This window comes from Girardinichthys multiradiatus, chromosome 7 (genome assembly GCF_021462225.1).
Source record: "Girardinichthys multiradiatus isolate DD_20200921_A chromosome 7, DD_fGirMul_XY1, whole genome shotgun sequence".
Classification (NCBI taxonomy): domain Eukaryota; kingdom Metazoa; phylum Chordata; class Actinopteri; order Cyprinodontiformes; family Goodeidae; genus Girardinichthys; species Girardinichthys multiradiatus.
This window is the reverse complement of record NC_061800.1, coordinates 25,628,408-25,640,715: the sequence shown is the minus strand read 5'-3', so window position 1 is coordinate 25,640,715 and position 12,308 is coordinate 25,628,408. Positions and strand designations below refer to the sequence as shown.

At 38.8% G+C, this 12,308-nt stretch overlaps 1 protein-coding gene across 1 annotated transcript in view; it reads right to left on the bottom strand.

The window, feature by feature from the left end:
* Positions 1-8,534: 8,534 nt before the first annotated feature.
* The window catches only part of LOC124871194 (ras-related protein Rap-2a), a 28,849-nt gene continuing 25,075 nt past the window's right edge, over positions 8,535-12,308 (bottom strand). Inside the window, exon 2 of the mRNA XM_047370292.1 lies at positions 8,535-10,057. Coding sequence (XP_047226248.1) covers positions 9,820-10,057 — 238 coding nt within the window. The 3' untranslated portion in view covers positions 8,535-9,819. The remainder of the gene's footprint in view (positions 10,058-12,308) is intronic.

Below are 12,308 nucleotides of genomic sequence, written 5' to 3'. Positions count from 1 at the left end.
TGAAGCCCGGTAGTTAAACAAACTGCATTTAGTCTTTCTTTCTTTCTTGTCCTGAATCCTTATGTTGTCTCACTTTTGGAATCGGATTAGCAAGGAAGTGTTTTATTTTCACTGAGACAATTAGACTACAAACTGTATGTTTTGTACAACAATGATTCACCGCCCTCACATGCACACTGCCAGCATCTTTTATCAAATCAAAGCTGTGATAAAATATTAGCAACTATTACATTTGCATATGTTCAAACGCAGCTTCACATTATTTATCACTAGTCTGCAGACTTAAACAGCTCTGTGTGAGTGCATAAATGCTTTTCTGTTGGTGACTCTGACTCTAATAACCTCTTACTCAGAGCTGGTATAGACAGCAAAATGCTACTCTAGAGACTGAAATAGGGTCTGACTGTTTAAAGTGTAAAGCTGAGTTAGGTTATGAAACTTTACCCAAAGCATTGAACATCTCACAGAGCACCATTCAGTCCATCATTTAAAAATACGAGTATAGAAAAACTAAACTAAGGATAGTAAAGAAGGGGATTAATCTAAGAAGCAGTCAAGTGTCCTGTGGTTACTCTAGAAGAGTTGCTTAGGTGGGAGAATCAGTTGACAGGACAACTATGAGACATGTACTCCATAAATCCGGCTTTTATGCAAAACTAACAAGAAGCAAACCATTGCTGAAAGAAAGACATACAAAGTTCCCTTTGCATGTTCTCACAAGCCTTCGGGAACACAGCAAACACCTGAAAGAAGCTGCTCTGGTCAGAAGAGAGCAAAATGCTGTGTGCAGTAGAAAACTAACATCACACATCCCCCTGAACAGAGATTACCAGTGCTGAAATACAGTGGTGACAGTTTCATGCTGTTGGGATGCTTTTCATCAGTAGGGCAAGGGAACTGTTCAGAGTTGATGGATGGAGCTAAATAAAAAGGCAATATTAGAAGAAAACCTATTGAAGGCTGTAAATGATTTGAGACTGGGTCTAAGGTTCGGCTTCCAGAACAATGAGTTTTTAGTTTGTTTTTAGTTAGTCCCGGACAATTTCATAAATTCCAAATAAAAGACTTTGACATTTGTGGCTGTAATCAACAAAATATAAAAAAGATTCTGGTGCGATTCCCTGTAGATATCATTCACTTTTAGTGCTTTCTTGTAGGAAACATTCCTAGAAAATACTGTGGCCCCTTGCAGAATCCAAATGTTCTCACAGTAAATTCTGACACTTTTCAATCCTGATTGAATTAATCCTGATTGATTCAATCTTGATTGTTTACATAACTAATCCAAACCAGCATTGTCTCTGATCTGATTTCCCCTTTCTAACTGCAGCTTTCTCAGTTTTATGTTCATTGTTGCCTCCATTCCAGCACTGAGCCCCTAGAGGGCATCTGAAGCTGCTAAGACACCGAGTGTGATTTCTCTGTTGTCAGTCCCACACCAGTGAAGCGTAGGAAACACTTCCTTTTGTTAGTGTGAAGGTGGGTGACTGACGGACATGAAAAAGAGTTTCCCACCGTTTGTCTTTTTTATCCCTGTCACTGGACGCAGCTACGTTCACCCAGATGTGGGTGATGTGGAGGAACATCTGAGCCAAAAGCCCTCCTACCCCTAATAAAAAAGGAAGGCAGCAGTTAACACTTGACAATGATTACGTAATACCATCAGAGGCACAGTGACATTAGTAAAACCCAGAGTGCAGCACAATGGGAGGATCCTTTTGAAATTCTCCCATGATGCAATTGACTGCAGGTCCGGGGCAACAGGACGTGACCTTCTGACTGAAATGTTTTTAAAAATATTTCAAATCTCACAATCACAATTAAGAGATTCTGCAAAAAAATGCATAATTACAACGAGGGCAAAAAAGGGATAAATGACAACAAGCAACATACCTTCAAACATGGGAATAATAAGCATGAAAGTTACAAAATCTCCAGAGCAAAGCAACCACAAACAGGAGTGCAAACTTGTTAAGAGCAGCCAACAAGGAAGCAGAACCTGCAGAGAGAAATGGAAATTAGGAATGACAATATGGACTTAAAGATTTATCACAATATTTAGCGGTATCTATTGTGATTACAATAAATTGGAAAAATTCAAGAACAGATGAAAACAAAGGCATGTCATCGGTCTGGAAAGCGTTATAAAGCCATTATTATTCTAAGGCTTTTGGACTCTTGTGAACCACAGTGAGAGACATTATCCACAAATGGAGAAAATGAAACAAGAGTGAACCTCTCCAAGAGAGGTCAGCCTCCTAAACTGAAAAACTGCATCAGTGACACATCTAGGAGGCCACACAAGAACCCAAAACATCTAAAGCACCGCAGACCTCCCTCAGTTAAGGCAAGTGTTCAAATTTTAACAATAAGAAACAAAATAGACAAAAATGGCATCCATAGGAGATTTGTAAGCAAAAAACCACTGCTGACCATCCATCACTTTTATATATCCACTTCTTCTGTAGAGGGCTGCGGGGGAGGTGGTGCCTATCTCCAGCTGTCTACAGGTGAGAGGTGGGGAACATCCTAGACGGGTCGCCAGTCTTTAGGACCTGGATGACTTGCTGTAAATGATGGAATGTTGAATTTTGCTCTCCAGCTGATACTCATGAAGCAGACTGTCAGGTCATCAGTTTGTGACCTTAAGCTCGAGCATCCATAGTTCTGTAGCTTTAGATCACACCATTGATGGTGTGATCTAAAGCACACCATCAATGGCCTAGTCAAAGTCCAGACAGATCTGATTGAAATGGTGTGACCTTAGACAGGCTGTTTATGAGAACCTTTGAAATGTGGCTGAATCAAATCATTTCTGCTAAGAAGAGTGGGCCAAAAACTCCTCCACAGTGTAAAATATTTTTTGTCAGTTATTGCTTGATGGCACAGGATTCACTCAATAAATAAAATCATAATTTAAAAAATGGATTTTGTATTTACTCAGGCTACCTTGGTCTGATATTGAAATGTGTTTGCTGATCTGAAACATTTAAGTGTGGAAAAAAAACAGAAGCTGTGTTTACGGGCTCTTCTTCACAGCACTATACATTGCATTGTATTGATTTTCACCATTACTGTGAGCTGCACAGATACAAAAACCCAGATTTTTTCAAAGACTTTAATGCTTCACTGATCAATGAGGCGGTTAAAGCCTTTAAAACCCCTCTTTTTGAATCTCCGTTTATCCTCAAAAGTGCTGTGCTTGCAGGGTGTTCATTTGTTCCATGGGAAAACAACTTCTTGAACTCTTGTGACCCCAAAGCCAGAAAGCAGAAATGTCAGAAATTACCCTTTCTTTTTGCATTTTTGTAGTATGTCTCCTACACAGATATCCAGGGGGAGGTACACTTATGCAGCGAAGGGGGCAGATGGGGATGGTGACTCATGCAACCCCCCTTCCTTTTTCATCTTGACATTTGACACAATGATGTAGAGGATAACAAAAAAGCTGTGTTGTGTCACCGCTGCATCTCTTAGCCTCCAAGCTGCTGGCTTACAGAGCTGAGAACAGGTAACAGTGAGTCAGCACCAATTTAATTCATACACCTACGCTGTGATGCTCAGGGGTTTGCTTTTAAGCTGATTTTAGTTTTTTTTTCCCCCACCCTTTGCAAATGAATTATCTCATGACACTGTATCAAGATCCTCAAGGGGTTTTCCTGCTTTTAACTTTGCCAGGACTTAGGGGGATTGTGGAACAAATGTAACAAAATGAAACTGCACAATTAGGCTGAACTCTGTATACATCTGGTAGTTTATTCTCATTAAACCGCCTTACTAGTCATGGGTATTGTGCTTTATGTGACTATATGTTACCACCAGTGCAAACGATACTGCAGCAGACTGAGTGATGCCACAGGGATTGTGGCTCCTAATGAACCCCACAGAGACCTCGCTCACCATCAGGTCCTCCACCGCTCAGACCCTGTCTTATAAGGCTGGATAAAGCGCAGGGTGACAAACCAGCTCAGACCACACATTCATGCCCTTTGTTGGCTTTCTTACATAAGGTGACTGCAAAGGGAGTAGGATGACCAGAACTTACAGGTCTCTCAGAAGAGGTGTTTATTTTTCCACTACCACCACTCAGCATTAGGGATTCATTTATTTGATTGTGACAAAATCAAAATGAGTAAAAGAGTTAAAATAAAACAGAAGACTTTCAGGTTTTTACGACCTCCAAATTGCTTTTTACAGTAAAATGTGTTAATTTATACATTTAGAATCCCATTATAAACTAATCTCAGTGATGGTATAATTACAATATTTCATTAGAGCGTTAAGAGTTGCTGAGACAGGGTTGATTTCACTTCCAACCCGATCCGAAACAATAAGGGCCTGATCTTCAAAAGGGTTGCGTGTATTAAACCGCACGCAAACCTGTTTGCGTCTGCAAAGCTGATCTAAACGACGTGGTAATCGGATTCCGTGTGCAAAATCAGCAGAACCGCGGGCTCAAACATTTTTGAATATGCAGAACACATTATAACGATCCCAACGCGCAAATTTATGGGAGGAGGCTATGGAGAATTAATCATTTACCACCCGCAATGTGATTTTCCAAACCTGAAAGGAATTGCGGGCGCAATTTTAGCATGTGAATTTAGCACATTTGAAATGCAGGTGCTAACTGGGACGCAAAAATGTTTGCTGTCTTTGGACAAAAGGATGCATAGATAAAATGACAGATGATGTGGAGAAATAATCTTCTGTACATGTGCCAACAAACAAAAATAATAAAATTAGATGAGAATAGACTACTCTATGTATGATTATCTAAGCTCTGATTTGGAGCCAATCACAAACAAAAGCCATGATATAGAAACTGTTATGATTTGTGGGTGTTTTGGGGTTTTGTTGGTCTTATTTCACAGTTGAAGTTTTGAATCATGTTTTTGTTTATTTTTCTGGTCATGTTTTAGTCTTGTTCATGTTTTGTCAAATTTGGTTTTTGGATGTGGTTTTGCTTTAGTTTCATGTTTTTCTAGTTTCTGTTAGTTTGTATTCAAGAGTCTGTTTTGTTCCAGTCACGTTTTGTTCTCTCCTGTCTGTTAATCAACTTTATTCGGTTCACCTGCACATAGTTAATCTGTCTTGCTTCACCCGGTTCAATATACACACCTGTTCTGTTTATTCCTCGCGGAAACATTTTCTGGATCATGCTCACATCTTGTTTTTTGGATCATGCCAAGCCTGTCTTGCCTGCCCGTTTATTGTTTTGTTCCTGCCTCTTCTTATGAGTGAGTTTTTGTTAATTAAAGCCTTTTTTACTTACAGTCAAGCTGCCTGCTGGTCCTCCATTTCGCAAGTCCTGACAGAAACTCCTTGAAACACTTTTTTCTTGCGTCTTGATCATTCCAGCGTAAAATTGCTGTCAGTGATTATCTGCTGAATGCGCACAAAGATCATGGCAAATATGAACATTAATGATCAAGCGCGCACAGCCTTTAATCGCGCATCATGCAAAAGACCCACTGTGCTTTGATGTTGACAATATAATTACTAGGAAAGAAATAAAGAGATTATAGTATATTAATTTGCAAACTGGATGCTAAAAATCACTTCTTAGTAGGTGAACAATCACCATTTTAAGGCAGCTTTTCCATGTGGTGAGAAAGACAGTGTATGCTTTAACCTTGTCACTAAACTAAACACTGCATTAGTGACATATATTGTTGTGTCATTGCAGAGCAATCGGAGCTGGATCAGTTTGATTACGTTGTTTAAATGTGAAGATATGCCAGGGGAGGGTTTTGTTTATGCAGTTAAAAATTATTTTGTGTCATCAAAAAACAATTTAAACAATCAAATAGGTTGTATATAATTAAAGGTCTGGCAAAACAAACAAAACAAATTCAGTAAAATCATTGGAAAATAATTTATTTTTATGTACATAAATGTTTGATTTAAATTCTTTGCAGGTCAGTTATGACGTTATGTTTCAAAATTAGCAAAGCTATAACATACCGACTGCCAACTCCTACAACAAACTATTTTTATGTTGCTATTATTATTAGTATTAAAAGTTAACAAGCTGTAACAGTCCAGAAAAGCAAGGGCCGAACAGAACAGAAGGCAAAATCAGCAACTGGATCATTTATAATGATGCAGCGTAACAATTCCTGCATATTTCCAGCAACACAGCAGAGGATCTGTTTGCTTTTCCTCTTGTTCCAGCCAGTAGCACACGCAATGTCCTCATTTAAACAGGGCGGTCTGCACCTGTTTAGCACCTAATATCCATTGCAAGCGCAATCTTGGAAGATGGCATTCAACATGCCCACTTATTGCAGGTGCAATTTATTTATAGTAAACGCAAATTAAGACGCGCTATTTGGGATCTTTGAAGATCAGGCCCTAAGCGTGACAAAAAATGGCAAAAATTGAAGAAATCTGTGGGGTGAACACTTTTCATAGCACTGTATCTTCAGTAAGAATTCTTGCTAAGGACATTTATTTAGCGAGACCAGTTAACCTAACATGTTTTTGGACTGTGGAAAGAAGCCGTAGTACCCGGAGAGAACCCACTTCCAGACTACTCTTTACTTTTATAACGTTCACCACAGGAATCTGAGTGGTTTACCTGTGTGGCATTAAACCTCAGCTTAGCACAGCATAAAGAAAGGAGAAGCCACCTTGTTATAACAGGGATAATTGCAGGAAAATAATGTAAGGATTTGCTTCAGCTGGACTGATGGATGGTGGTGTCCTCTGTTACTCAGCTACCAGCAGCTACCCGCAGCAGCCAAGCAGGCAAACGGCTAATTAAAAAATTTTAAATTACAGCAATGTTAGCTCTGGGCATTTATCTTTGAAAAAGAACAATGTGCTTCATCCATCCGTCCGTCTGTGAATTTATAGGTATTCCAACCTAAATAGTGATCTCTGTGTTTGTATTAAGATTGAAGCAGAAAAAAAACATTTTTTTTAAATTTTATTTTATACATAAATGCTGAAAATACTTTTGCCCTCAACATTGTCGACATCACAGACACAGACTACTTTTTTCTGGCATCACAGAGTAAACATTGGGGATACCTTGTAATATAATACCTCTGGAATGTCAGCTGTGTGCGCAAAAGAAGTTTTTACAGAGCCTTGCAAAAAAGTATCTTAAACTCTCACATTTTCTCATAGTAATATGTTTAATGTCTCATTGGGATTTTCTGTGATAGATGAACACAAAGTAGAACCCAATTGTAAAACCATGTGTGCCCTACATCGCTTGTTTTCATTGGATTTTATTTGCAAAAAGAAATCAGAACATGTATTCAGTGACTCAATGCTATGTAGAACCACGTCTTGCAGCAGTTACAGTTGAAAGTATCCTGGTGTATGTCTGTACAGGCATTGCACATCTACAAACTCAAATCTTAGCTTTTTTGCCAAAGAGTTCAAGCTCAGTCAGACTGGATGGAAGAAATCAGTAAAAAGCGATTTTCTTTTTTGGCTTTTAAATGTTTCATTTAGATTTAGGTCTGGACTTTGACTGGGGCTTTCTAACACCTTATTATGCTATGATCAAAACAACTGTATTGTAACTCTGCCTGTATGTTCAGTGTTGTTGTAAGTCTTGAAATTGAACCTACACCCAGGCTCAAATCATTTTCTGGCTCCAACATATTTCATTTCAGGATTGCCCTCTAGTTATCTCCACCCATGTTCCCATCAACTCTGTTCATCTTCCCCATTCCTGCTGAAGAACAACCTCCCCACAGCATGATGCTGCCACCACCGTATTTCAATGTAGAGTTGGTGTGTTAAGGGTGATGTGTAGTGTTAGTTTTTCCAGCAGTCAGTTTAGGTCTAACCAGAGCACCTTCTTCCACATGTTTGCTGTGTGACCTACATGGCTTGTGGCAAACTACAAACAAGAATTCATTCAGCTTCTCTTCGACATTTCAAACAATCTTCAACAACTAATGTTTCCTTGTAGACAGATTATTCCACCAGAGCTGTGGTCCTCTGGAGCTCCTCCAGAGTTACAGACAGCCTTTTGGTTGCTTCTCTGATTAATGTTCTCCTTGGCTGGTCTGTCAGTTTAGATGGTCTTGGTAGGTTTGGATATGTGCCATTGTCTTTTCATTTTTGGATGATGGATTGAACAATGCTCTATGGATGCTCAGAATTTGGTTCTGTTTACTACTTTTGTGTCTTCTGAAGGCAGTTGGTTGCACTGTATTTTATTGTACTTTATTCACACATATCAGAGTAAAGGGTGGTTGAATACGGACACATGCCACAGTTTTCAGATTTTCATTTGTAAAATAAATTGAAAACTTTGTATCATTTCCTTCCATTAAAAAATTACAGACTACTTTCTATTGATCTGACACATAAATTCCCAATTGAGGACTTTGAAGTTTGCGTCTGTAATGTGACTAAATGTGAAAATGTTCATGGGTTATGAATACTTCTGCCATGCTCTGTATATATATAGTCCTTCAAAGAGAAGGAAACACAAAGAGGATTTATTTGAAGGTGTCCAGTCATTCACTTCATTTCACTGTACATAAAGGCTGCCAGAGCTCCACTGAGTTGAACGCACCTTTATTGGTCAGTTGATTAAATGTAACAGTGTTACCATTTGTCGAGGGATAGAGAGTAAATGGTCACATAAAAAAATAGAAAATCAACAATGAAAATGGCCACACGGTGGAAAGATTTGCTCCCCGTTCCAACATTAATGTATAGTTTGAACAGTGTCCAGAGCCAGACTTGTTTGATGCACATTTCCACAGCCTATATTCATCTCAAACAATAACAGTCCTTTCTTTTTTTTGGTTTTCTAGCCATTCATACAATCCACATGTTGAGTCAGTGTCTTTGTATGAGCTGGCACTTTCAATACAAAATATTTACACAACTGTTATTGTTATCAACCTCCACGCCTTACAACCCATCAACATCCCCTCTGGATGGAAAGAGCGGCATAAGGATGCTGGACCTCTTGAGGGCTTCTTTTCATTCAGACTACCGAGGGAAAGAAAAGTTGGCATCTTCACTTCGAGCCTCAATCATTCTTGAATGAAATGTGTGGAGATAGTCTTTGGTGGAAATTCAAAGAATGAAAACACTCTTTGTCCCATCAGAATGAAGCATTTAGTTATACTACTACACAGCAATCTGCTGTCAGAGTCTCCCAGGGAGGAGAAAAGAAACATCACACGATACGTGAAAGAATGCTATGTGAGAAAATGGAAGAGATGACTGCACCGGTGTTTTAAAGAAAGACACCGACTTACCCATTTTTCTCTCTATTACTGTTTTGATCAACTGAAAAATATAAAACAAAATGAGGTGCCTTTAGGTCACCTCTGTATTTCAGCCCTGTGATGAGTAGAAAAAGCTCCAGACCCCCGATGCACAAACTAAACTGGAAGAAAAAATTACCATATAGCATCTCTAATACTCTGAAATATGTGAAACGGCTGATTCCCAGAAAAGCTGTATTGGATTAATGTGTAGTAAAGTCATGAAAAAAGAAATGGATCTCTGCGTAAAGATTGCAGTCTGTGATTTTTTGCAGAGGATTTACCTCCTCTATATCTAAAAAAGATCAAAACAAACAACAAAATAATTAACATAAGGTGTGGACATGTTCCATTTTGTTGTTTGTCAAATTCTGTTGTGGGATATTCTTTGTTTTTCTCATTCAGGATTTATGCTTTACTCACTTCATTATTAATTGTCATGTCTAAGAGTTTTTATGCTCCGCTGAGCTGATATCAATTGCGTTTAACCATGAATTGGTCCTAAATGTAACTGGAGTCTGCATGTGTGTGACTGTCTCCTGTAAGTCAAATGACCCCGAGGGTGTTATTGTATATTGCACGAGGAGCAGCAGGGGTCATCCTTGTCTGGCTGGGCGGCGTAGTCCATCTGTCGAACGATTTCAGCAAACAGTTCATCTACCATGGTTTTGCTTTTGGCCGAGGTCTCCATGAAGGGGCAGCCCCACTCCTCGGCCAGGGCCTGGCCCTCGCCTGACGATACCTCCCTCTCGCTTTCCAGGTCCACCTTGTTCCCCACCAGGATCACGGGGACCTTCTCGTACCTAAGAACGCACACAAACAAAATAAACTAAAGCTCGTTAGGAGTTTAACTGCAATCAGTGTGGTTTTTTTAAATATAACACTGCATTTATTGGCCTGGAACAGATGTGCAAATAGACCCAAAAGAAACTACTATTTTACTGCAGCAGCATAATCTCACAATACAAAATAAAAAATGCTGCAGTCCCTTAACAGAAAGCTGAGGAGATTTAGTTTAATTCTCCTATTATCTGTTGCAGGTTGGCAAGATAAACGTGTTTCCTTGTCCAGCCTTCATTGTCGCAATTCCAGCTAATCAAAAGTTTTTACTTCCTTCTCTAACTGCAAATGATCAAGTTAATATGAGTAGCAATTTTATTGCAGACATTTACTGACTTATAAAGTTAGCATATATCTGCCTTAGTTGAATGGCATGTTCTTCCCATTTTAAGGGTAGCTAAAAGAAATGGGCTTCTGTGTCAGGCCTTATTTACAGAATAGCAAAACATGAAGTCATGGATTACTAAAAAAAAATGCCAATACATTCTTAAAAAACAAAATTATAAAAGTTTTATTTTTTTATTAGTTTTATTATTAGGTGAAATGTTGGTCCTAGGAATTAAAAAAACAAACCAACAAACAGAACAAGACACAATATCAGAGGTAAAAACCTTATATAATGAGTATGATCATTTCCTTTTCAGAGTTGTGGCTGACCTAGAAGGCTCATTGGAAGAGACGTCTTCTTTCAACTGGAAGGTTTTAGGTTCAAATTCCAGCGTTTTACTGCCACATGTTGATGCACCACTGGGCAAGGCACTTAATCCCGAGTTGCTAGTCCGTCAATGCATGCATGTTTGTGAGTACAGCTAGATAAATATGCCGCTTTGTGCAAAGTGCTTTGACTAGTCAGTATGACTAGAACAGTGCTAAATTAGTAATGTCTGTTAACCATTGCCATTTTATCAGGTTGACTAGTGATATTAACACAATTATCCTAAGGTTTGTTATAATTAGCACCAAAACGTTATTCCATTTCAATTCAAACATGATTTACTCTCAACATTATTGGTATTTTGGTTGCATGTGCTTAATAAGTTATTATATAATTTAGGATTACAATTATTATGCTAACAAACACACAGGACATTCAGTACATTTCTCCAAAAGTGATGTAAATATGAGACTAAAACTGGTCAGGTTGTGGGCCATGGGTCCAACAGCAACAAGGACTGGTTCTGTTGTACATGTAACAATATATCTGGACCAGGGGGAGTGTTGCAAGACAGAATCATTTTTGTATTCACACTAATGAAGGTTATTGCACCTTCTTTATGCTGTTCCTTCGCACAGAAAAATCTGTTCTTTGGTTAATTTTTAAGGGATCTGCTGTTTACAGTTACTAAAGCTAACCTGGCTAACTTTGCTAATCACTAATACAAGTTTCTAAACACAGTTTGAATTTTCAACTCTATAATCTCTCACACACGGTGTGATGTCACCGCTGCTCCTAAAATAAAAATGACTAAATAGAAATACTACACAATATTTGTTGCTATTGTAGTTGTTAAAGAGAAAACAGCTTTACAAAGAATGGAAATCGGAGACTGGCCATAAAACTCTGATGCAGCATATGTTTATTCTCCTATATTGGTTTATGGCAAGCAATTTTATCATGTATTCTGCTGTTTTCCAGGTGTTTGAATGTTTAGGTCTGGAACATTTTCTGTAGAAAAAATTGTCACCACTCAAACAAGTTAGTAGCAGGTGACTGGAAGATCTATCGGTTTTTAAATATGTTTCCAACGTTGAATGAGTTGTTGTAGGGGCAAAAACCTCCATCTGGTCAGCCTCAGGTCAGTGCTGGCTCCTAAGCCTGACCTAGAATAATGCAGGGCATGGGCAGCAGATCTGTGACCCCAGAGAGCAGAATGTATCCATGATCCTTTGCATGTCACTGTGGAGCTGCGCTACTTTATTGACATCCAGAGGAGACAGTCAAATAAATGGGCTGCAGCTTGGTAATCACAAAACAAGGAACTGAGATACAGTTTTAATAATGTCATCCCTGCATCAAGTTTGAAAATGAGGAACATGGCAGCTCTGCAAGACACTTTATGCACATCAGAGGGAATAACACACCTCAAATGATCAGAGAGAACACAGATCAAGAGTATTCATAACCTCTAAACATGTTATTCCTTTCATCCATCTCTGTGCACAAAGCAGCTGCTTCACCTGTCGTTTCCATTAAATATGTTAATTCTAAACTTA